Source organism: Rattus norvegicus, chromosome 2, assembly GCF_021556685.1.
Source record: "Rattus norvegicus strain SHRSP/BbbUtx chromosome 2, alternate assembly SHRSP_T2T, whole genome shotgun sequence".
NCBI classification, from domain to species: Eukaryota; Metazoa; Chordata; class Mammalia; order Rodentia; family Muridae; genus Rattus; species Rattus norvegicus.
In genome coordinates this window covers 171773231-171798565 of record NC_141535.1, presented here as the reverse complement: position 1 = coordinate 171798565, position 25335 = coordinate 171773231, and the positions used below count along the sequence as shown (strand labels likewise).

At 47.0% G+C, this 25335-nt stretch overlaps 1 protein-coding gene across 3 annotated transcripts in view; it reads right to left on the bottom strand.

The window, feature by feature from the left end:
* The window catches only part of Tmem154 (transmembrane protein 154), a 39603-nt gene extending 16111 nt beyond the window's left edge, over positions 1 to 23492 (bottom strand). Inside the window, exons 1-5 of one of the 3 annotated variants that reach the window (XM_087627129.1) lie at positions 10028 to 10199; positions 9484 to 9550; positions 7915 to 7997; positions 3550 to 3801; positions 3423 to 3461 (exon numbers count right to left, since the gene is read on the bottom strand). In XM_087627129.1, the coding sequence (XP_087483255.1) occupies positions 3423 to 3461; positions 3550 to 3637 (127 nt within the window). In that variant the 5' untranslated portion in view covers positions 3638 to 3801; positions 7915 to 7997; positions 9484 to 9550; positions 10028 to 10199. Of the gene's footprint in view, positions 1 to 3422; positions 3462 to 3549; positions 3802 to 7914; positions 9551 to 10027; positions 10200 to 23396 lie in introns of those variants that run through there. The other 2 variants (NM_001401895.2, XM_087627128.1) reach the window with 2 other exon arrangements.
* Positions 23493 to 25335: the final 1843 nt, after the last annotated feature.

Here is a 25335-nt window from a genome sequence, read left to right as displayed (position 1 = left end):
AGTTCTAACCAGTTCCCTTTCCCTGTTTAGCAACTTCCCCACCAATTTCCCAGACAGCAAGTGGCTCCACAGTCCCGCTGTGAGCACGGATTTCCACTCGCATCTGGGCTCCCCACAGGCTTGGAGGTGGGCAGAAACCGACCTGCATGCAGATGATGGAAAAGTTTAAAAATCCATTACCAAAGTGCTCCAGATGCACCGAATGAGAGGCTCCATAATCAGCATTAAAAGAGCAAAAAGCCTTCTGTGGCCTCATCTTCTCTGCTCCAGGGCCATTACCCCTGCCCCAGCCACCATGGCAACAGAAACACATCTGGGAGATTGTACAAGAGGAGAGCATTAAGCCGGGGGCAGAGGGGGGGGGACCAATTACTTGTCCTCAGCAATCAGGTCCTGCCTGCTCCACTCTACCTGCCTACATCTCTTTATTAAGAGCCACCGACTAGGTGCACACACTCACACTGGCTTCCATTTTGTCCCTTTCCGGCCTGCCATCTCATTCTCTCCCCTGTCTTGTCTTCCACCTTTAGTTCCTGCCTTACAACCGCTTTGCTGACAAGGCCCTCTCTGTGCTGTAGGCAGTGGGATTGTTGGTCGGGGCCCGAGGGAAGGAGCCACAGAAGGCTCTGGCCGCTTGGTTTCCAGGCTGAGCAGGAGCCTCACTGAGCAGAGCCAGCATCGGTTAGCCACAGTCTGTTCTAAATGATGACTTCCTGCCCGTGCTTTTGCACCAGTTCTTTGAGAGATTACCCAACACATCAAGGCAATGTGAGAGAGGCTGCCCCCTGCCTTAGCTTACTCTAGATTGTCTAAAACAGTGAGGCTTACTTGTTTGCTTCAGACTGTGTCTTTCCCTGAGATTACCTTCTTCAAGTAGAATTTGCCTTCATTTTGAGGTAGAGGGTGACTGTGGACCTGGGAATGACACCACCTGTCCAGAACTGCAACTCAAGGTACACACTGATAAATGACTTACTGAGAGTAGGAAGGGTGGGGCTGTTTGCACTTAGCAAAGTAAGCTGAGGCTGTAGGTGCACTTGGGTGTATTAAACCACATCAGGAAAACTGGACCTGCGAGGTTGTCTGATGCACCAAGGTGAAGAAACTGCAGAACTCTCTTAACCTAAAGTATAGCTGTAATAGCAACAGCCTTACCTGTCATCTTACCCAATCACTGCATGCGTGTGTGCGTGCGTGCGTGCGTGCGTGCGTGCGTGCGTGTGTGTGTGTGTGTGTGTGTGTGTGTGTGTGTGTGTGAAGGGACTACTAGGCAGAAAGCTCTAGGCTGTCCCAACTACTGATACAGCCTACTAGAATGGCTGTCTGCCTGTCCATCTGCCCATCCTAGACCTTGTCCTGCGTTTTACCTTTACAGCTTTCACTACACCTCGCTTGGGTGGCTCACCTCTGACCCTGCAGCCTAACCCTACAGCAGGATCTCCAGTAGAACTCCAGCCTGCATTTGTTATTTCATTTTGCAGAAACTGTAGACCTATTGGGTTCCTAGTTCTTGCTTCTCAGTCCTTGCTCTTTGGAACACCTTGAATGCTTCTGTGGCCTCTCAGACTCCTCTCTAGTCATTCAGTAACCTGGATGGATGGATGGATGGATGGATGGATGGATGGATGGATGGATGGATGGATACATACATACATACATGATAAATGGATTGATTTACTGTGTGATACATTAGTGTGCAATTGAAATTTAATATTACAACAAGGATTAGAATATGAAAACTGCTTTGATTAGCTATCAAGAAAAGCCAGGGGTTGGGGATTTGGCTCAGTGATAGAGCACTTGCTTAGCAAGTGCAAGGCCCTGAGTTCAGTCCCCAGCTCCGGGGGTTGGGGGTGGGGAGCCGGAGGGTGGGGCTGCTCCTCATATGCAAATGATTTTGGAACTGAAAGACTTGAACACCAGAATTCAAGAGCTTGACATGAGATTGGAGGCCCCAGCCCTGGACTCCAGGTTGCATTTAGGTTTGACAGGGAATTCCCCTGAGGTTAAAAAAAAGGAAGAATGAGAAGAGCCAGGTGCAGTGCTGTGGCCCAGAGCTACCTTAGAGGCTGATGCGGGAGGCCTGCTTGAGTGTAAGAGTTCAAGTCCAGCCTAGGCAGCAAGAGGGGGGGCAACAAGTGCGTCTGGGCAACCTGGCTGGGGCTTGCTTTAGCTGTAGATTACAGAGGAGCTCCCACGCAGCCACTGTTGCTAGGTTACTCTGAAACATTGAGAGGTGGAGAATGGGTTTCCTCTTCCTCCTCTGTCGAATTATCTTACCAGTTCCTTCTGTGAAAGAAGAGGACTTCCTCCTCAGCGCCACTTACCTCATCTGCTAGCGGTGCATAGAGTTGCTACAGCTCTTACCCAGCACTAAATGGCTGTCCCAGTGTGGGACAGACAGCAAGGAGAGCAAGGTGCCCTGTTAGTAGGCCTGGAGGACACGGACGAGTTTTTTCTGTGAGCCCGACTATGCATCTTACTTGAGAAGCCCCTCCCCTTAAATGAAATTTGAAATGACTTTTAAAAGCTTTAATTTAAAAACGGAAGCCTAGGCCAGTGGGATGACTCAGCAGGTAAAGGGACTAGATGCCAACACTGATAACTAGAGTTTGATCCCTACAACCCACGTGGTGAAAGGAGAAAAACTATTTCTACTAGCACATGTCTGACTTCCACATGTGCACCAATGCATGTGCCTGTTTGCTTGAACATGCATGTATGCACACACACACACACACACACACACGAATATAATTACAAACAAGCAAGCAAACAAACAAACAAACAAACAAAAACTTGAGCTAGTCATAGTTTTCTAACACAAGTCAAAATATGCCAGGTTTGCTTGGGAACCAGAGGGACCCTGGATTCTAGTATTCTCTCATTTTGTTCTATACTACGCACTGGTGACTTGACTGGGCGTTTCCTATCTTGGTTTCAGTCAGTCATCTTTAGACATTTAGCAATTTCCATATAGACGTGCAACCTTGGTGGGAACAAGAAGAATGCTTCTCTCCACCCTTTTCAAACTGCGGTGTGGGATAGAGGGAATAATATCCATTAGAGAAATGGGGGTGAGGACCCCGTTTCATGTGCACATGATGAACGCCAACCCTTTATCATTAACCCCAATCAGACACACTTCACATGACTGACCCTCTCCTCCCACAAAGTGAAATGATGTCACATTGTTCTAGTGGTCAAGATTCTCCAGGTAGTAGCAATATATTGTAATTTCAATGCAGACTGAGAACTTACACATGTGCGCGCGCACACACACACACACACACACACACACACACACACACACACCATAGAATATGCTATTGTCAACTTCTTGCAAACATCAGTGAGCTGGAATCACTCATCCCTTACTACCTTACCTCCAACACCGAGCAAAATACTGGGCGACTACTCACGTGTCTGCAAGGCACTTTGAGATCCTTGGCTAGAAGGCTCTGCATAAAAGAAGAAAGCATTTTGTTCTGGTGGCTCGGTAAGGTGTACGGTGGTTGTCTGGAATTGGGGAACACACGAGCTACCTACCCTGCTTGGGTCTTCTGCTTTTAAAGTAGATCACGATGAGAATCGCAAACAGAAGGATGAGCAGCGCAGCCAGTGGGACAGCCACCATTAATATAAATTCCACCTGATTCGAGGTGCCGTGGATGTGGGTAGAATTCGCGCTTTCAGCTAATGCTTCTGTGGTCACTGTAGCCAAAGCCCTTGTCGTCTCTTCCTCTGCGGTGTCTTCTTCTGTGGTGCTGTGTCCTGAGTATTCTGAATCCTCATCATTTCCTAAATGAGAACAGAAGCAAGATGGCCACAGAGACTAAGCTGATGGGTCATGGTTTCGGCGATTTTTAAATGGGTCTGAGACGCATTCAGTGGTGAACTTGGTCCCATTCGGCATGACATGGAATATACTGATTTGACCTAAATGAAGCTCAAGCTGGAAGTGTGTTGAACATAGAGTCAAAGGAGAAGCAAGCCTCCCAGAAAGCCCCGCAGTCCGGCCTCAGCCAGGCACTCTGGACACACTAATCTGGACACACTAAGTATGGGCTTTGTCACACCACAGGCTACTCCCAGCACCATCTGGAATCAGGGAATGTTCATAAAGTTTCTGAGTAAATTTAAATTTACTTGCACAATGTGAAATGCACGCCATTAAAAATACATTTAGATATAAATCAATGGTCCTGGAGGTAAAGCTTAGTGTAAGAGTACATGCCTTGCCAGCATAGGCCGGGGCTCAATTGTTAGCACCACAAAATGATAGATAGATAGATAGATAGATAGATAGATAGATAGATAGATAGATAGATAGATGATAGATAGACAGATAGATAGATGATAGACAGATAGACGATAGATGATAGATGATAGATAGACAGACAAAGATAGATAGATAGATAAATAAATATATAGATAGATAGATAGATAGATGATAGACAGACAGATAAAGATACATACATACATACATAATACATACATGCAGATGATAGATCATAGATGATAGATACAGACATTAGATAGATAGAGATAGGAATGAACTTTTTTCCTGAAAAAATAGAGGGCATTTGTCCATGGAAAGGAATCCTTTAATACTGAGATAACTTAGTTTCAGAGCTAAGTGCCTGACATTCTGCACAGCACTTAAGACCTCTTGAGTATCTGACAAGTCCTCCTGGATTCTAAATAAAACCACCATGAGTTCTCATTTGTGAAGTAAGATTCTCAAGATGATCCCTTGGAGAAAAAACAAAAAACCTCAGGGGCTGGAGAGATGGCTCAGCGGTTAAGAGCACCGACTGCTCTTCCAGAGGTCCTGAGTTCAAGTCCCAGCAACCACATGGTGGCTCACAACCATCTGTAATGGGATCCGATGCCCTCTTCTGGTGTGTCTGAAGACAGTGGCAACGTACTTATATTCATAAAATAAAGAAGCCTTTAGAAAGAAAGAAGGAAGGAAGGAAGGAAGGGAGGAAGGAAGGAAGGAAGGAAGGAAGGAAGGAAGGAAGGAAGGAAGGAAGGAAGGAAGAAGCTGCACCATTTATAGTTACTGGGGAAATGCATTGGTAGAGTGTCATGGTTAAGAGCAACGGTCAGGATGACAATATTTATCATCCCGCAGGAGGCAAGCCTCCATACGCGTCTGTGAGTTTCTAGATTAGGTTACTGCAGTGGGGACGCCACTCTCACTGCGGCTGCCATCGTTCCATGTGCTATGGTCCCAGACTGAGTAAGGAGAAGGCAACTGTGAACTGGTCGCCACATTCCACCCCTCTCTCTGCCCAACTGTGGCAACACTGCCAGCTGCCTCCTGTCCTGTCGCCATGTCCCCAGCCATGATAGACTGAATCCTTGGCCCGTGACCCAAAACAAACTGTTCTTTCCTTAAGTTGCTTTTGTCAAAGCAACGAGAAAAAAATGGTAACACCGGAAATCTCCCGATTTCAAAGCAGAAGCAAGATTACTCTGTCTGAACCTTGAGTGCCATTAAACGACCTTCCCAGAACCTCACCTCGACCCAGCAGTGATGCTGTGGGCTTTGTTCTGACATGGTGTGGGGCTGTCTGATTCTCACCCTGGTCTGACAGAAGAAAGTGTTACCTGCACAAGACGCATTGGTAGGTGAAAATTGTTTTAAGGAGAGATCAGTGGCTTTAAGCTGTGATCTGGCTAGGCCATGCCTCCATAGGATGGCCAAGCTGGACAGTGCAGAGACATTCGATAGTTTATCTTTCTGTGTAATTGCACAACAGTGAATTCCTCTGACTCACGTTACAGCAATAAAAATATCAGCGCATTTATAAACTACTCGTGGGTCCCCACTCCAATTCCTACATTGATCCCTAAGCTCCAGTGTGATGGTATTAGGAGATGCGGCCCCCAAGATAAGGTTAGTGCTCTTGTATGAGAAGAAAACCAGAAGTATTCATAGTCTCTCCCTCCACCTCCTCTTCCTGCTGGACACCACACTCAGCAGTATGCACATGCAAAGTGTGCTGTACCACTGAGCGAGGTGTGCAGACCTGCTTTCCTTCCGTTTGCCGCCCCCCACTGCTGCTGTGGCTGCTGTCACCTGCTTCAGGCTAATCTTTCCTGTTCATGTATTCAGAGGTCTTGCTCAGGGCCCATTTGCCTCAGCTTCCAGGAGCATTGGGATTGCGGGCCTGTGTCACTGTGCATGGCTTCTCAAGACTCTATTAAGAGCCAAGCCTTGTCTGTACTCTGCTCTCTACCTGTGTTATTCCATTCTGTGCTCTCTACGCTTGCAGATAGATACAGTGACAGAATTCACACAACTTGCTCGGTCACAGAGCTCACAAGGAAAGATCGGGATCCCCAGGGTCTTGTGATGGAACCTGAGACTTTGACTTGGTAATGTGTCCCTCTGATCAAGGGGAAATACGGTGCTGAGAATCATGGAAGTTTGACCATCAGGCAGAGAGCAGGAGACTAGACTCTGGGTTCTTGTCCCTTGGACTATAATAGGCAGTGGTTTGCTGGCACAAGGGTGGAAGGAAATCATTCTGGGGAAGGCCAGCATTGCCAGTTTCTGCCTGAGGCTCCTCAGCCCAGGTGCATGGCAGGCAGCTCAGCCCAGACCCACGGTAGCTTCTCTCCAAGGGGAGCAGAGGAACCAAGTTCCAGTACGACACTTACTGTCCTTGTCCCCACTTGACCTGTGACCCCAGGGAGGAGAAAATGGGGATGGATACAGACCAGTAAGAATGGTGAGAGGCTCTGGCACTGGGGCAGTGGAAGGAAGGAGAGATTAGTGCCGCACTCTGCTTTTCAAGACCGAGTAGGTGGCCTCTGGTGGCACTGTGGAGTTTAAATGGGCTGCAGGCTCTCCCTACGGCACACCCTGACAGGTGCAAAAGTTTTCCATCAGATTCTCCAGTATCTGTTTAAGTAAATGAGAGCCTAGAGCTCTTTCTGCTTCTGCCTCTTTCCCTCCTCTGAAAATTAATTTTGTGGTAAGGGGGATGGGACCCAGGGTCACTTGCATGCTAAGCAAGTGCTCTACCACAAAGCTCAACCTCAGAGCTCACTAGTGTTCGTTCTCTTTCTCTTTCTCTCCTCCCCCACCTCTCTCTCTCTCTCTCTCTCTCTCTCTCTCTCTCTCTCTCTCTCTCTGCCTTTCATTTCTTTATTCTGCAGACCTCCATTTTCAGAGACTCCTATGATAACCTCCCATGTCGCTCCCCATGTCCTAGCCAGGCGTAACCTCATGAAAGTCCCCAAAATAAATAACAGTAGATGGGCTGAAGGAATGCTTACTGTGTGCCAGACTAGGCTAAACTCCACCCCTACAGCACATGACCCCATGTCATCTAATTTGACCTTTATCATTGTCCACACTCTGCAGATGAATAGATGCAATTATCTTTCACTGGGGCTCAATTCTATGGATGCATAAAGAATTTCTTTGCTTTTGGTCTTTGTCCTTTTGAAAGTGAATGCAGCCAGGAGTGGTGGTGCATGACTTTAATCCCTTGCACCACCAAGACAAGCCTGACATATCTTGAGTTCGAGGCAAGCGTGGTCTACAGAGTGGGTTTCAGGACAGCCAGGGCTACACAGAGAAACCCTGTCTCAAAAAATAATTTTTAAAGAGCAGGCACTATGAGCTGAACCTAGGTCCTCTGCAAGAGCAGCACATGGTCTCAGCCCCTGAGCCATCTCTCAAGTGCCGGCTGCTCTTTGTTCCCTCTAAGAAGTTTCTCTCAAAGGTTATTCCACGAGTGAGTAGAGAGAGCCACATTTTTCTTCATTATTTATAAGATTGGTTCTTATTGACGGAAACTTAGTCGTTCCAACCTCACCAAAATAACGTCGCTGTTGTTAAAAGAGTGAGTCCTGGGGGCTGGGGATTTAGCTCAGTGGTAGAGCGCTTACCTAGGAAGTGCAAGGCCCTGGGTTCGGTCCCCAGCTCCGGAAAAAAGAACCAAAAAAAAAAAAAAAGAGTGAGTTCTGTTCACCTGGAAGAGAGAAGGGCATGGGACACAACATTGGGCTTAGGATAAGGGCTGCATCGCTTGGCCCTTGATGGTCTGATCTCAACTGCCTAAGGCAAGCCTGCTTAAGACAAGGGCTGGGAGTCCAGGGAGTCTGATATTGAAAAGGAGAAAAGCTAAATCACTGGAGATCAGCCCCCAAGGGCTCGTGGTTAAAGGAATCAGTGTCATGGAAAGCGGAGGGAGCTGTTGGTAACCAGCAGTCCACCTGCGAGCGCTTTAAATCCCAGCACTTGGGAGGCAGAGGCAGGTAGATCTCTATAAATTCGAGGCCAGCTTGGTCTACAAAGCAAATTCCAGAACAGCAAAGACTATACACAGAAATGCTGTCTCAAAAAAAAAAAAAAAACATTAAAAAAATTAGTGAGAAAGCCGGAAGCAAGAAAACCAAGGTGGAACTCAAGACTCAGCACAAGAACCAGAGGTGATAAAATGGTGGTGGGTAGAGCTAGCAGAAGGCAGCGCAGGGACTTTCCCCCAAAGCATCTTCCCCCCAACCCCCACAACCACTGACTTAAAGCAGCTTTTAACCCAATGAACATGGGGGGTCCCTAAACCACGGCTCAGCCTCAGGCAACCCCAGGGGCTCTAATCTTTTCAAAGAAACGCTTGCCTGTGCACTAGAGTCTAGCACGGTGGTGGTGGAGAAACAGGTCTTCAGAAAGCGAGTCTAGCTGTGAGCACTATCGAGGTTAAGTAAGCACCACAGAGCTTTCAAGTTTTCTTTTTTTTTTTTTTTGCCTCAGACACCCTACACACCCAGTCCTTCCCTGATTCCATGTTCATAACCAAGGAACCTGGGAAGAGTCCTTCCCAATTTGGAACCTGTTCCCTAAAGGTACTCTGGAAGGCAGGTGAGTTAGTAAGTGTAGCGCCTGGAGCGCATACATCAGAGTAACATACCTGATGTGTAACTTTGTCTTCTACCCATCCTCTTTCCTTGTATGCTTCCTGGCTGTCCCTTGGGAGTCCACCTGCCTGCTATAACTTCCTCTCTATTCTCGTATTTTCAGATCTAACAATTTGGATATTATTCAGGACATGAATGGTGGGGGTGGGGATAAAATTGGCAGAGCTGAGGGTGGGGTGAGGACAGAGCGGGTGTGAGCAGGAGAGGTGTCAGCAAGCAAAAGGCAGAAGAAATCCTGAAGGCAATGTGTGAAATGCAGGTAGGTCTTGCAGAGCTCACTCCTGCCTGTCACCCATCTGCAGGTCTCCAACAGGAGCTTCCTGATAGGGTGGCCTGGTCATGGTTATCTCAAGTGACCCCATCCCAAACTGCCCAGGACTCCTTCATTTCATCATTTCACAGTCTCTCTGCTCACTGAAGGATCACTTCAATGTCACCTCTCAACGCTCGATGTCACTGTCAGTCACTTGAAGGTAGGCTATGTCTCATCATCTGACTGTTCAACCTCAAATCACCAGAAACGAATGAAGGCTCGCTTACAAACGCTTGTTGACGGTATCCGTGCAAACACATCTGGGACTCACAGGGTGCACATCTGGTGAGGACCCTGGGAAAAATCTTTGTGAGTCAGGAAAAAAAAATGAGATGAGGTCTGATAGCACCAGCAGCTGAGACGCATGCATGCCTGTGTCACCATCCTGAGGACAGCCACTGAGTGGAAATGACTTTGCTTCTTGGTGAAGCAAACTGGCTAACTTCTCCTTTTTGAACGTGGAACAAATGCGTAATGGAGATCTGGGTTTTGTGGTGGCTACTGTGCTGTTATCCTGAGAGCTGAGGATAAAGACTATGTGGTTGGATGGCGCTGGGATCTTGCGCTGGCTAAGCGTATGCTCTACAGTGAGTTACACCCTGCCCTTTCTTGGTTTTGGAATGGGGGTGTTCCACTTCGCTGCTGATGCCCTGCAAACTAAAGCAATGACAGGAGAGTGTTTCCTAATTCAGAATAGCATGAGCTGTGCTGGGCCTGTTCTTGCCTCTGTTGAGTTTGCGGTGTATGTGCCCAAATGACTTAGGTACTTACAACTCAGACAGTGAAGTGAAACCACGCACACCGGGTGCCCTCGATCTCTCTCCTGCTCTGTGGAGTAACCGACCACATGTGTGATTTGAGGATATTCAAGAAACTAAACCCAAGAGTTCCACCTACGTGTCACCCGACATCTGAATGGAGCAAAGAGTAAAGAGCCCAATGTCTGTCAAAAGAAGATTAAAATAATAAATAAATAAGTAAACAAACAAACAAACAAACAGGAAGCCGAATAGGGATGTAGCTCAGTTGACTAAGTATTTGCTTAGCAGGCATGAAGCCCTAAGTATAACTTCAGCCTGGAATCCAAGCTCTTTGGAGGTAGAGGTAAGAAGATCACAAGTTCAAAGCCATAACTGGCTACATGATCTCCTGCCTCGGACAATAAACAAAGTTCAAAAGACAAGGGCACCCCTAGTAGTTCTGCCTCAACCACACATTCCCATCTCCTGGACACCTTATGCGTCTGATACTCTGATCTCACACAAATGAAATCTATATCAGAGGCTGGGATGAAGGCTTGGAGAATTACCTGCAGGGGACTGCAGGGAATAGCCAAGGTTGAGACCAACCTCTAAACTCTCTCTGCTTCTAGCCCTTCCTTGGGCTAGAAGCTACTCTTGTTCACTCTTGTTCTACTGTTCATTCTGTAAACTTGACAAGAATCAAAACTCAAGGCCCTGGAAACCTAGTACCCAACTCTATCAGCTGAAACCAATGACCTAAGGTTATCACTGAAGGCTGAGCTTAGGGGTGATCCTGGCTAGATATATCAGAGAAGACCATGACAAGCAGAGAGCACTCCCCTTTCTGAATAAGTCTAAGAGATGCATGCTTGACTTTAGAGCCTGAGTCTCCCCAAAAGATCTGCTGATGGCATGGCATGGTGGTTTAAGCCTACAGTCATTGGAACTATCTGGGAAGCTTCATGAAGCATAGACTGTCAGGTTCTTCTCCACGGTTCTGATGTAGTGGGTTTGAGTTAGATCTCAAGACAGTGCACAGGTCCGGGAGTTGTTGTTTTGTGTTAATAATGACCAGTTGTCCCAAAGAGCTATTTGTCCCTCAGTTTCACCAGTTATTTGATGCTACCTGGGGATGTATCCTGGGTTACAGGATATGTGTCTAGGAAGCAATCCTAGGGCCTTCCTCATGCTATACTCGCACATGCACACACACACACACACAAACACACACACACACACACACACACACACACACTCCGATGGTGAGTGATAGCCCTGGTCCCAATCATATTTCTTAATGTCTTCTTAGATGGTGCTGGTAAATATGCTCGCTAGCCTAAGAATTACCGAGCTAAATCATGAACGAGTGGACAGTGTCTTAATTTGCCATGACTCACCATGACAGACTTATTAACTTAAGTGTGACTGGGAGCCATATGCTGAAAGGAACCTTGGGAGCTATCTGAATAGGGATGTACACTGTTAAGCGGTTGATTTTTTTTTTCCTAGTGATCACTTTTTCAAAGATAATTGTTCTGCACTTGTGGTACCTGATTATAGGGAGACCAGGAACGAAAGGGGAACAAACGGCCAAGCAGACATCCTGGGTGCCAGTGTGGGTGTGGAGAGTGACTGCGTGTGACACAGACACACTACTGCCAAGTAGAAGGATGGCACATTGGGGGCAGCTTTGCCCATGGACCTCAGGTGGTGCCCTGGTCCTTCCCCTGGCCCACTTGCCCGAAAAGCATCATGAATGGATTACTGTCCTTGCTGAGCAGTGGAGGCAGACATGGCAGACACTTTAATCCCAGCACTTGGGAGGCAGGAAGAAGAAGGATCTCTGAGTTTGAGGCCTGCCTGGTCTACAGAGTGAGTTCTAGAACAGTCAGTGCTACACGGAGAGGGGAAACACAGACACACACACACACACACACACAGACATACACACAACACACACACACACACACACACTGTATAATTATTTTCACCATGCATTTCTCTGTGGTCTGTCTCTTTTTCTGTTTGGTACTCTCCTGGCACCTGAGAGTCTGGCATAAAATAGTTTTTTACAGAGTGATGGAAATGTTGAAATGTTAAATCAGTCAGTGGGGATGGGGCTGCCACTCAGTGATAGGACACTTGAAGCTTGCACAAGGGACAGGCTTCCACACTAGAACTGGAAGCGGGTGGGGGGTGGAGGGGCTCTGGGGTAGCACGGCCAGTCACCCTGTTTCTTTGTTATCAAGTCGGATACCTTCCTCACCCTAATAACTTTTATCCTTGAAGCATATGGTGTGTCCCTAACCAGAGAAACAGAGCTCTGGAGATTTCTTTCAAAAGCTATTTGGACTGTAAATGAAACAATATATGGATGACAAGGGCTTAATGCGAAGTTATAAGTCCCCCATCATGAAGGGTTATGTGCAGAGCTTATGTGCCGCAGGGGTGAGGGAGGCGGGGTGCTTTGTTAGAACATTCACGTGTGATGGTCCTCCCTCTGGCACAGAGCCATTGCTGCCTTCACTGGACACTCAGTAGTCCCTTGGACTTGATCATTTTTATTGTCAGTATCATTCAATATGATCGCCCTGGCATATGTCCTTGAGGAAGGGATCAGTAGAGTACACAAGCCAGTGGAGGACCTGCAGGGTGAGAGTATAGGAAGCCATTGTGCTAAGGTAGGGAGATCTGATCAGCACCAGGGAGCTCTGCTGTACTTTGATTCCTTTTTCATTTTAAGCAGTTTGTTATTTATTTCTTTTGAGAAAGCGTGCTTATAGTGAGCCAGACTATCCTAGAACCTAAGGCTGACTCTTGTTTTGAGTGTCACTCGAGAGACCTGCAACGTGGGCTACCTCGGCAATTTCCATCCATCAGAATGCCATTCTAGCCTGTAGCACGCATCCAGTTTTTAAATATATTCATATTACATAGGGCAGAATACAAAATTCTTCCCTGGACAAGGGGCAAATGTCTGCAGTCGTAGCACACAGGCAGCAGGAAGAGCAGTACAAACTGGACAACAATCTAGTCTGTGAAATGAGCTCCAGGCTATCCTGGGCCATAGAGTGAGACTCTATTACAGAAGAAAGAAAGAAAGAAAGAGGGGGGGGGAGGAGGGGAGGGATGGGGAGGAGAGGGGAAGGGAGGAAGGAAGGAAGGAAGGGAAGGAAAGGAAGGAAGGAACTTCTCAACGTCAGTGAAGTAAGATTATACTTTGAAGTAGGAGGGATCAATAAAGATGATTATCATCACAATACTTGGTATTTCCTGGTTCGATGTATTTTTGTTTCTCTTTGAATGGCTAATTTCCAACCACAGTGGCTAGGGTTTGGGCAGGGGGTGATCTCCAAAGGCTCTCAGCCTGAGGCACTGCTGGTGCAGATGGAAGGCCCTCAGGTCACTGGGAAGGTGTCTTTAGAGAGGATTAAGAGAAGGCAGTCTTTGCTTTGCCTCTTTTCTATTCCTGCCATTTCCCAAGTGTTTCCTGGGTCACACACACCCTGCCCCATGTGCTGCCTTCCCACAGGCTGCAGAACAACGGACCAAAGCCCCTAGAACAGTAAGAGTCACCCTCCTCCTCTGTCTCTGGCAGTTTGTCATAGTAACAGGAATCTGATTAATGCAGCACATAAAGGAGTAACTGGAAAGCAAATATCCCTAGCCATGCTCTTTTCAAAGATCCCTGTGCCCCACGCAATTGTTCTGCCATCCTCTTTCTGGAGACTCTGCCTGCCCCACCCGATGAGCCTGAGCCCTGGAGTTCACACTGTCATCTTTTTTTTTTTTTTTTTTTGGTTCTTTTTTTTCCGGAGCTGGGGTCCGAACCCAGGGCCTTGCGCTTCCTAGGTAAGCGCTCTACCACTGAGCTAAATCCCCAGCCCCGACTTAGCATCCCTCCGCGCCTCACCAAGAGCTGAGCACTGCCAGGCAGACGCTGGCAGGGCAGAGACAACTAAAATGTTAGATAGCAAATGCACTGTTTTGCAAAATCAGAAAAGGCAGGAAGAGAGCGGGCCTCCACCTCCACGGCTTCTGCACCCTGAATGGTGGCTCAAGAGGAACAACCGAGGCTTATGCAAACCTATGACCTTGAGGTGCTGAGGACCTTAGGACCTCTGTGTGTGGCAGAGGCCAAGGGTTTAAGGTCTGAGGCTTTTGACAAGCAGCTCAAGAGGGAAACAGATTTCTGATGCAAAGCGGTGGGATCCATTCTCTCGGATCAACTCTAAAGCAGTCTGGCCTCTGAACCACTAGGTCTTTAAGGAGAATCAGTGTTGCCCTTTGGCCTGGACTTTCAGACAGGCCTCAAGCACCAGAACTTACCACTACCGCTGCAGCTGAGAGCTTACAAGCTCCCTCCCTCCTCCTCCCCACTTGCCTTCCCTACTTCTCCTTCTTCCTCCCCTCCTCCCCATTCCCTTTTCCCTACAGTTGTGAGCACACCATTGCATGAGACGTTTCTCACTAACTTTATGTTTGTTTGGAGATAGGGACTTGTGTATTCTAGGCTTGCCCCCAATATGTCGACAGGGGTGAACCCTGAACTCCTGATCTTTCTGCTTCCTGCTCTCCATCAAGTGCTGGGGTCACCATGCTCAGTTTACAAACTGCTGGGGACAGAGGGCTTCCTTCATGCATACTAGGCAAATACTCTACCCACTAGGCTGCATCCCGACCCTCTTACCATTACCTCTGTGCGTGCGTGCATGCGTGTGTGTGTGTGTGTGTGTGTGTGTGTTATATGTGTTTGTGTGTGTACGATCTGTGGTGAGGTCAGCATCAGGTGTCTTTCAATTGTGCTTCCATTATTTGGTTCCATCTCGTCTTTCTGTTTTTGTTTTCTTTGGCACAGGGTCTCTTACTGAATCTGGAGTTCACTAATTTGGTTGGCCAGCAAGCTCCAAGGGCCCATCTGTTTCTATCTCCTATGCAGGAGGATGGTAGAATCGAGCCGGCACACCCGACTGCTTACACAGGTCCTGGGATCCAAACTCAGGTCTTCATGGTTGCTCAGTGAGAAGGCTGCTGAGGGGGTCACCTCTGCAGTTTCACATTAGCAATTAACATGGCTCATGTGAGTAATGCATAGCTTAACGTTGATCTAGAATTCTAATTATCACTGTTATTCTTTCAGTGATAAGTCTTCTCCTTCCCCTCTTCCTCCTCTTCTTCTTAATAAATCCCTGCGTTCTGTTGGTTAGCATACCAGAAAACACCCAGGATTCTCAGAGAACATCCGACAGGAGCAACCAGGGTGCTGCAAATCCTGACGATGCAGAGACACACACTCCAGGCATTGTGTCTACCCATCCTCTAAAAAGGGGGAGCTCGCCGCACTTCCGGGTTACTTGAGTGGCTCCTCTAGGACCCAGTTTAAAGGTTCTTCTAATTTATGTGGAGCTGGCCACATAAGCCCCACCTCCATGATCTTACCCATGAACCACCAAGGAGATGCTCTTCAGTTGACAGCCATAGTCCTTGAGTCTCTGGATGGAAGAAGTGGCATCCGGATCTACCCAAGCACTTCTATCACAGCGACTGTGTGCTCTTCCAGTATGTCCTGCGTGATGTCCAAGTGTACCACACTCATACTAAATAGTAGGACATTCACATGTGTAGGTGAATTGGTTCTCATGCTTTTATTTGCTAAGTCCGGCAATATTTTTTTTCACATTTCAAAATCTGATATTTAATTTTTTTGTAAAATAAATGATCATGATCAGACTTTACATGATCAGTAAAGTCTGGCAATATTAATGACCAATAAATAAACAAACAAGCAGAGGTTTTTTTTAGAAAGAGTAAGTTAACTTTTAAGTAAATCATGGCGTGACAGAAGCCCTGGCTCTATCCCCAGCATTGTATAAAACTGGACATGCTCCACAGGCTTGTAAAACCAGAGCTTAGAAAGGGGTGGGTGGAGAATCAGGAGTTCAAAGTCATCCCTCGCCATGGTTGGCTTTTCTCCTCCCCACCTCCTTTGTCCCAGGCATTACGCCTGTGTTTTTCTCACCAATAGAGGCAGGGCTGCTCAGTCGTTTTATGTCCCATACACTGTGTTTCCTGCTTTCAAAACAACTGTTACTAGATTGGAGGCTAATGTCTCTGGAACTTAAAGCCCCGGTAAGGTTCTTGCAGAAGTTTCCCCCTAAAGGGCTAGTAACCACTGCTCTTTTCTAAAAATGTTCAATGCAGATTTTCTGGGTCTGAACTTCCTTCCATGTCAAGAAGGCGATTACAAAGGCTTGTTCTTTCCTACTCAGTGGTGGAGGAGGCAACACCTGTTGTGAGTTGAAGATGCAGAATGCAAACTCTCACACATTAGAAGAGTTGAGATTGTATGCTGTGTGTGTGTGTGTGTGTGTGTGTGTGTGTGTCGTAAGCATGTGTGTGTGCGCACATATACACTCAACAGTGCACAAATGTGCGTTGGCCAGAGTTCAACGTTGGGTGTCCTCCTCTGTCACTCTCCACCTTATCTTTCGAGACAGGATCTCTAATTAAACCCAGAGCTTGTTTGCCTAGGCTGGCTGGCCATCGAGTCCCTGGAAGCTACCTGCATCCAACTCCCAGCACTGAGGTTACAGATATACACATCTCTGTGCCAGGTTTTTACATGACTGCTGGAGATCCAAACTCGGGTCTTCATGCTTTCCTGGCAAGAGTTCACCCACCGAACCATGTCACCAGCCCTGACATTGTTGTCTTAGTGAGTCAAGATCTTTCTAGGTAGCCAAGGTTGGCCTCAAACCTTTAAATCCTCCTGCCTCAAATTCCCAATTGTTGAGATTATCAGTATGCGGCACCACATCTGACTAAGATTCGGGATAGTTAATATTTTGGAATAGAATTAGAAAACTGGATAAGCTAAAATAATAATGAGCTAGGTATTACTATTACATAAGTTGATTAGAGTAAGTCTTAAGCTCTAAGATGAATTCCATTCATTCAGCAAGTCAAACACCACATTTTATTGAATGTCTGCTAGACCTGGTCAATGCACTAAACTAAATCTAAGCTACTAGGTAGGATAAATGAGGCCAGGGCAGGCACTTGCCTCCCAGGGAAATGACTAAGTCAGACAATAGCATCCGACTCTGTAATTATAATTCCAATGAATAGAAACTGTACTGTGTTCATGTATGGGGAAAAGAGCCATGAGGGTGTGGAAATCCAAGAGATTTGCTATACCTGGGGTTGCATTCAGAATATCCTCACAAATGATGGAGTCTCCATTTATGAAGTCCATTAAGCAAAGACCTCAGGGAAAGGTATCAGAGTTGAGGTTCTGGCAGGAAGAAAGGCCCAATAGTCCTGCACAACTTGGCACCGTTAAGTGGTTGCTTCATAAAGCAAAAGGTGGGATGTGGCGAGGGTTAAGTGAGAAAAGAATTCAGGCTCAATTCACATGGGGTTTTATCATTACGTCAGGGTGCGTGGGATCTAGTCCAGGAAGAAAACACTGACAGCGGTCAGGGGAGAAGATGACTGCATTTTTGTTACAAAACGATTGTTCTAGATTCATGCAAAATGGGGTGAAAAAGACACTAGAGGCAATGAGGCCGTTTATGATGGTAAGAAGCAGGGTAGGTGCAAGTCAAGAGGGAGCACAGAATGTGTCCTGTCTCAGACATGCCGAGCTGCTGACAGCACCCAGAATGTACCCAAGGGGATTGATGCTGGAAACGAGGGGTTACAGACGGGTGGAGAGGCCTGCAGAGGGTGAGTACTAGGGAGGTACACTCAGCCTGAGAGCAGATGACAGTCGCAAGGTTACGGTCTGACTGCCCAAGAACATGGAGCAAGGAAAGAGAAGAGCTAGAGTAGTATAAAGAGAGCAACTGGAAAAGAAAGATTTGTAAATCCAAACTTAAAAGGAGACCTACAAAAAAAAATTGCCATTAAGACACAAGGGAGAGAGCTGATTTCAGTAATATTTACAAGTTTATAAACACAAAGGCTGTGAGAAACTCCATAGGCAGGACAGAAAGGCAGGAAGAGTTTTCTAGGCCCTGAGTTATCTCCTTCAAATATTAATTTAACTTTATTTTTTATTTGTGGGGTGTGTGTGTGTGTGTGTGTGTGTGTGTGTGTGTCTGTGTGTCTGTGTGTCTGTGTGTCTGTGTGTGTGTGTGTCTGTGTGTCTGCCTGGGTGCCCACACAGGCTAGAAGAGGGCATTAAATCCTCTGCAACTGAAGTATAGGCATATGTGAGCCACCTGACTTGAGGCCTCAGACCCCAACCTCCAGTCCTCTGCAAGAGCAAGAGCTCTAGTTGGGCCCAGTGGCACACATCTTTAATCCCAGCACTAAGGAAGCAAAGGCTCATGGATCTGAGTTTCAAGCCAGCCTGGTCTAAAGAGTGAGTTCCAGGACAGCCAGGGCTACAGAGAAATCCTATCTCAAAAAGTCAAAACAAAACAAAAAGAGCTCCTCTGAGCCACCTCTCCATCCCGGCATCCTTTCCCTCTGAAGGGAACAGTACTACAGATATTGTCATAATATGGCTCTAGAATGTTCCCCCAAACCCATGTATTGAAGGCATGATGTGGCACTCTATTCAATGATGGAATCTTTATTGGGTCAGACTCGGTAGGAAATAATTGGTTCACTGGAGCCATGACCTTGAAGGGGATACTGGGACTCAGTCTCTGCTTCCCAGTTGTCCCACAGTGAGCGGTCTTCTACACCACAGTCTCCTCGCCATGGTGTACCCCCTTACCACTGGCCCAAAGGCAACAACATGGGCCAATTTACCCTAGACTCAAACCGTGAGCTAAATTAAATCTTTCTTCCTTGGAAGTTGATTTCTTCAGATGGTTTACTTTGCTTTTGTTCATTTGTTTGCTTTGATTTTTGTGTTTTTTGGTTGGTTGTATGGATGGATGGATGGATGGATGGATGGATGGATGGATGGATGGATGGTTAGATGGTTAGTTGGTTGGGTGTTGAAACTAGAGCTTCTTCACCACAAAGCTATGTCCCCAGCTCTTCCCCAGATATTTTATTACACCGCAGAAGACTGAGTAAGATAGACATAGCCATGCCTGATATAATTTCTCTTTCTTACTCCCAAAGGTAAGTACTTAATAGTGTGTATCTATACTTTTAAATGCATCTACGACTCTACCTAAGCATACATCGTGGCCCTTTAAAAACCTGAGACAAACACGATTATTATTTGAATCAAAATATTGCGTTGAGGGTCTGTGTTACCCAGGCTGGAATCAAATTCCTCAGCTCAAGCAATCCTCTTGCTTCAGCTCCCAAGCGGCTGAAACTCTTGACATTGTGCTGCATATTAATCGTCAACCACTGGGTTTGGCCAGTATTATTTTGAGACAGATCCAGCTTGATACCAGTAGTTCAGGTTCATCAAGCCTGCTCTGTGGCACTCATTCCAAAACTGCAAAATTGTTTCACCCCTCTTCTGTGAATGGCATTTAGACAGACTCCGAGCATACCCCCACCCCTTGCCATGGACACACACAGTTTTACAAATGGTGCAGTCAACGTGGCTGGCTTGGTCTCTTTCCTGCACATTTGTGAGCGATCAGGAATAAATCCTCAGGATAGCAGAGTTAGAACATTTCCCAGCTACCCTCTAGAATGGATGCACAGAAAAGCTCCCCTCTCCAGCAACACAGTCTGATTAAGAAAATGTTCACATTGAGCAATAGCTAGAAATACCAGATGAAAGAGGAGGACACCTTTAAATGAATAAAGAAATCTCAAGAGAGCCAGGATATCATGTCTGGAGGGGCAAAGGTGACTGGTAAGCCTAGCACTAAGAGAGTTGAGGTAGGAGGTCTATGACTTTGAGCTAACCTGAACTACAGAAGCAGACCCTATTACAAAAAGCATAATAAAACGACAACCAAAAGAAAAAGAAAAAAAAAACTAAACCAGTAAACAAACAAGAATATAAAGGAAGTGAAAATCCCTAACTGGTCATGGGGATTGCCTCAAAGACTTGGGCTCCAGAGTTTAAGAGACCATATAATGCTTTTAGGGATCACCTATCCAATAACTGTGTCAAAAGCTAACCCTCGAACACCAGGCCCTTGCCTAAAGGGTGTGTTGGGAGTGGTTAACAATATTCAGCACTCAGTATCACTGGACTGTCCTGATCCTATGGAAGCCACATGTCTCCTTAGATGTTCAATCTAACTTAGTCATCTTTACCTTTCTTTCTGGCCACCTTCCTGTCTCTATGGTTACTCCTGGTTATTGAATGGCCTCACCTGAGGACTGAGTCCTACTTTCTACCTGTCCCATGGCTTCCTTCAGTAAAGCTGAGGTTCAGTCATCACCTCCTCTAAGCTCAACACATCCCTGGCTTCATTCCTAGTGGGTGCTATGGAGAAGGGATGTCGTACTTCAGGAGTTTGGGGTTGATGGAGAGAATCTGGAGTTAAACAGGTAAGCAGTTCCCCTGCACACCAGGCTCTGCCCTCAATGCCATGACTGGGAGGTCAACAGACCCAGCAAACAGCAGGAGTCAGTCTACACAAAAGTCAAAAGAAAATCATCCAGTAGATAAGAGTTGGCATGATGTGAACCAAAGGGGTAAATAACTTAGCTTAAGTAAAATGCCAAGAAAAACTACATAGGCTAGACTCTCTAGAAATGGAAATAATGATGACTAAAATTAAAAGCTCAGCGGCCGGGCATGGCCCTGCATGGTTCCTGTTTCTCCACATCGTGGGCAGTATTAAAGGGTGGTGCAAACTGTAGTAGGTTGGCCAAGCACAGGGCACACTGTGTCTTCACAGAACTGAACTCATCCCAGAAGGCCCTCCCTCTCCAGCTTCCCTGGAATTTGGAACTGTAGTCACTGAGGGACTTTAAGCCTCATCCCGTTTGGTTTGACCTGCTGCTGTTTTTGCTGCTGTTGTTGAGACTATACGGCCAAGTAAGCACTGACCTCTGTTCTCCCCCACCCCCAGCCCGTGCTGGGATCACAGGCATGCATCACCAATATCAGAATTTGTCTTTTCTTTTGTACTCTCTTCAGCTCTCTCTTCTGTACTCGCTCAGCTGTGCCTGTGTGCATGGACCATTCTTTCTCTCCCGGTTCCCACACCCCAGAGCCTCTCACCTAGTGGCTCTAGCATTTGGCTCTTATTGCCTCTGGCCTTAGCTAAACTAATCCCCGGCTTCTCTGCTTGCTCACTCTGCATCTATTTCAGGCCTTACTTCCCTTAAGGCAGCTCTCCGATTAACCCCACACTCTCACAGTCCATTTTCTGGCAGACAGGTCTCAGCCAACGTAAACAAAGATGGTCTGTTACTAATACGCAGGAACCACAAAGCTTGGTCTCCCTATAAACATACCAGGGCCAGCTCTCTGAAGGACCTGCACCTGGTTATGTGTTGATCCAGAGCTTGTTTAAACTGTGCTCACCAATTTTGTCAAAGCCCGAGGAGAGTTGTTTCTCTACTTGCCTCCTGCTTGTTTTCCAGTGGATAATTTCACTTGCGATGGTTCTCAATCCTGAACCAAGATGTCTAGCTATTAACAGAGAGGCTGACACACAGGAATGAGGCTGGCCTGCACCTGCGAGTTCTAGACAACCTAGTTTGTTTGGTGATATAAAGGCTTCGTTTGGGGTGGACCTCAGAACATGCTTGCAACAGAGAGAGTGCCGCTCTTCAGGAGACTGAACTTTTCTCCTAAGCATCCCCCAGATACTTTTAAAAAGAAAAATAACTAAAAGATATGAAAGTCCTATAATCTAAGTCATATTCTTAAGCACCAATGGTTCAAAAGGATATGCATTGAATAGTTTAAGAGCTAAGCTTTAACGAGGAGTAGCTTTTCCCTTGACCAATGTCCAAGTATGCAGCTTTTATTTTATTTTATTTTTCTTTCTTTTTTTTTTCGGAGCTGGGGACCGAACCCAGGGCCTTGCCAGGGCCTTGCGTTTGCTAGGCAAGCGCTCTACCGCTGAGCTAAATCCCCAACCCCGTATGCAGCTTTTCTTAGCTTTCTGCAAGTTGTAGTTTTGCATCTTTTAGATGCTGGAGATACAGGCAGGGCCCAAGAAGCACAGTAGCTTATGGAGACCTTCTCCGCACAACTCTGCAACCAAGCTTTCATCTCTGATTCCCAAACTCTCCTCTGTGCCACCTGTTTTCAGGGCTCTGTGAGTCTTAAAGTTCAGCTTCATAGCCATCCCAGGGATGGTTTTAATATTTATCAACAATTACTGAGTTCCTGGTGGATGCTAAGCTCTGACAGCATTTAGGAAAATCAAAGATGAACAAAAGAGGATTTTTCTTTTTACCCTGCTTGTGCTCATGACTTCTTCCAGCTTCCTTCAGCTCCAAAGCACAGTGCACAAAACAAGCATAGACTCCCTATCTCACTTGGAAGTTACACACACACACACACACCCTACACTTTCTACTTCAGACACTTGGGCTCACCATATAAAGAGTGCCTTGCAAGACAGCCTGGTAGTCGGAAAGAGGTGTACCCAGCCACCTCCAGGAAGCTGCATCTCTGTGACATCAGTGCCTCTGGTCACCCATCCTTTCTAGACAATGGCACTGGTCCCTCTGCTTTAGATGCAGTCCTTTCCTAGAAGCAGCTACTATCTACCCACCCGCGGAAGCCATGACCGCAAGGGTATTTACCAAGGACAAGTCAACAGACTTCAGAGGCAACGAGAGGGCACATGCTTGTTGTAGCAACTGCTACAACAGTCAACTGCTGCCGACCCCTAGGGTTGAGATGTAGCACGGTCTCTTCCAATACCTTTGACTGCCTATAATCACATTAGCCTTGAAAGCAAATGTCCGTTATTAACAGTGGGTGCAAAGGAAATAACCCCCATTTTACCAAGATCGAAGAACAGCGTGTCAGATAATTATCTGGAAGTTAATCAGGGGATGCCTGTTGACTCCTCTGCTGACTTCAAATATACATCATCTTTTCCCAAATGCTTTCTGGAGTAAAGCTCCAAACCCTAGCTGGTTCCTTTCTAACCCCCACCTCCTCTACCCCCAAGTGGTTTTTGGAAACAGCAGACACCTCAGCTACTAAAGTGAAACCATTACTTCTGTCTTTTAACAGACTGGAACATTTTTTTTTCCATGAACTGCCAAAAGAGTTTATGGTTTTTTAATATGCCCAGTAAAGCTGATAAATTACAAGGATCATAAAAGGCAATGATAGCCAGAGGTTTAGAACAAGCGAAAGAGGCTGTGATGAAAGCAAGATCTATCCTCCAGCCCTGCCCTCCCAAAGACAGTTTTAATTTTCTTTGCTTTTAAGTTTCACCGAAAGGATTAGGTTTTCTGGATGGGACCGTCCCCGAACGAGTCCGGTAGCCGCGGGCACCCCCAGGCTTCCGTAATCTCTTTCCCAACTGGAGGTTGCTTACCCTGGCTTGAATGACCTAGCGCGAGTCCCAGAGCCAAGACCAAGGCAGCGCACGGCACGGTCATGTCAGCAGGCTCGCCCGCGCTCAGGATGCTGCGAAGCCCCGGCCTCCCTCCAACGCACACATTTCCTGTTTCCTGCTCCTTTGGGTCGGTGCTCACTTGAAGGAGAGGTGTTTGCCTGATTTTTAGGAAGTGATGTAACTCTGCAGGAGCCTGTCAGACTGGCAAGGGTTGCAACAGAGGAGCTGCTTCGCCCAGCACTGATTCAGTTAGCACCTCCCTAGCTCTCTGGAGTCCCGGCCTCCACCTTTCTGTCCCTCAGACTCCGTTGCTCAGGTGTCATTCAGCACTTGGAGGGAGCCTGGACCGCAGGCGTTCTGATTTGACAAGTTTGCACATCTGTCTGATGGGTCTCTGGAACTGTCCAGAGCCCTCGATAAACGCTGGCCTGAGCTCAGTGCTGACAGCACGTTCTCAAATCAGCACTGTCTGGTAATAGCCACATTGCCTGCGGTGCAAAGGACTGAGCCTCGTGTGAAGGGACCTTTTACATTAAATAAATTTAATGTAAAATGTAAACAACTTCACAGGCTTAGCGGCTGCTGGGATGAACAGCTCAGGTTCAATCAATAGGAAACTGCCAGTTCCAGCCAGCCAGACTCGTTCCTCCCGCCACCCAGCACCTGCTCCGGAGAGGCCCTATTTGATCCTACAGACAATACTGCTTCCCTGGGAGAGGTGTCTTTGCAAGGAAGCCTCTGCACTGTGGGACCCGCAGGTGGGAAGTGGCCCCTCACCTCCTGGCCTTTGTTATTGAGGAACCAGCAAAACAGGATTGAATGGGATTAGGAAGACGTTAGAAATTCTATCCGATGGAAACAATGAAGAGGGAGGGAGGGTCTTTTACATACTGTGGAGGTTAGAATGCTGCCGCAGCCCTTCCCTTGGTTGGTTTAGCTCCTAGGCCCACTTGTGATTGCTTTCCTTGTATTTGCTGTGGTCTAGAGACAGGCATGGCAGACTCTAGTGTGTTCATGGACTAGCAGTGTGCATTTTAATGTCTTAGTGACAATTAAATCCACTCTTGATACACTACACTTTTGCATCTTGGGAACAACTTGAAAGAAAATGGATGTGTTCAGAACCCGATGATCGCTCTGAAAGCTGCAGAGAAAAGTATTCATCACTCTCCCTGAGAGCCAATAGGGCCCTGGCTCCAAGACCCCTGTGGTGCAGAGTTCGGGTGGCAATTACTCCTGTGGGAGGGAGTTTTCTCCAGCTAAGACACACACCTGCAAAAGAAAAAGCCGGGGATCCTGGAGTTTTGGCTCCACTTTCCCCTTGCCATCCTGTGAAAAGCTGCTTTGGCTATCGGGCCGAGGCACACGTTTGACGAGGGCAAGGCTGATTCCTTCCAGTCGGTGTCGGCACAGACACACAGTTTTGTAGGCCCTGTGCTGATTTAGAGTAGCGTGTGCACCACTCTGTCAGAATGATGGGCGACAGAAAACAAGACCGCAGAGAGAACCCCTGCGCAGCATATCATTTTCCCTTGACTTCTGTGCTCCCCAAGACCCTCAGCATGAGGCAGTGGGTGTTAAGGGGAAGAAAATTACCACCATTGATCAGAAAGTGGTGACACCCGGAGACCCACCCACTGCAGCTAAAATCACCAGGGACTGTGTGGAAGGAAAGGGCTATTTGCCTCTGTTTGTTCTCGTTTCACCAACCATTAATTTTGGAAAGTGGCTGCCAGGATTTCTGGATTAAATTCTGGCACTCTCTCAGCTGGAAATCAGGACCTCGGCTTTACCCCTCCCAGGCACTGATCTGTGTGACTGGCAGGCCCACAGATGCCTATAGATGGCTTGAAACAGCAAGAAGAAAAACATCATGGTGTCCCAGTGTCCTGGAGATGCCCTGAGACCTCTCCAAGCT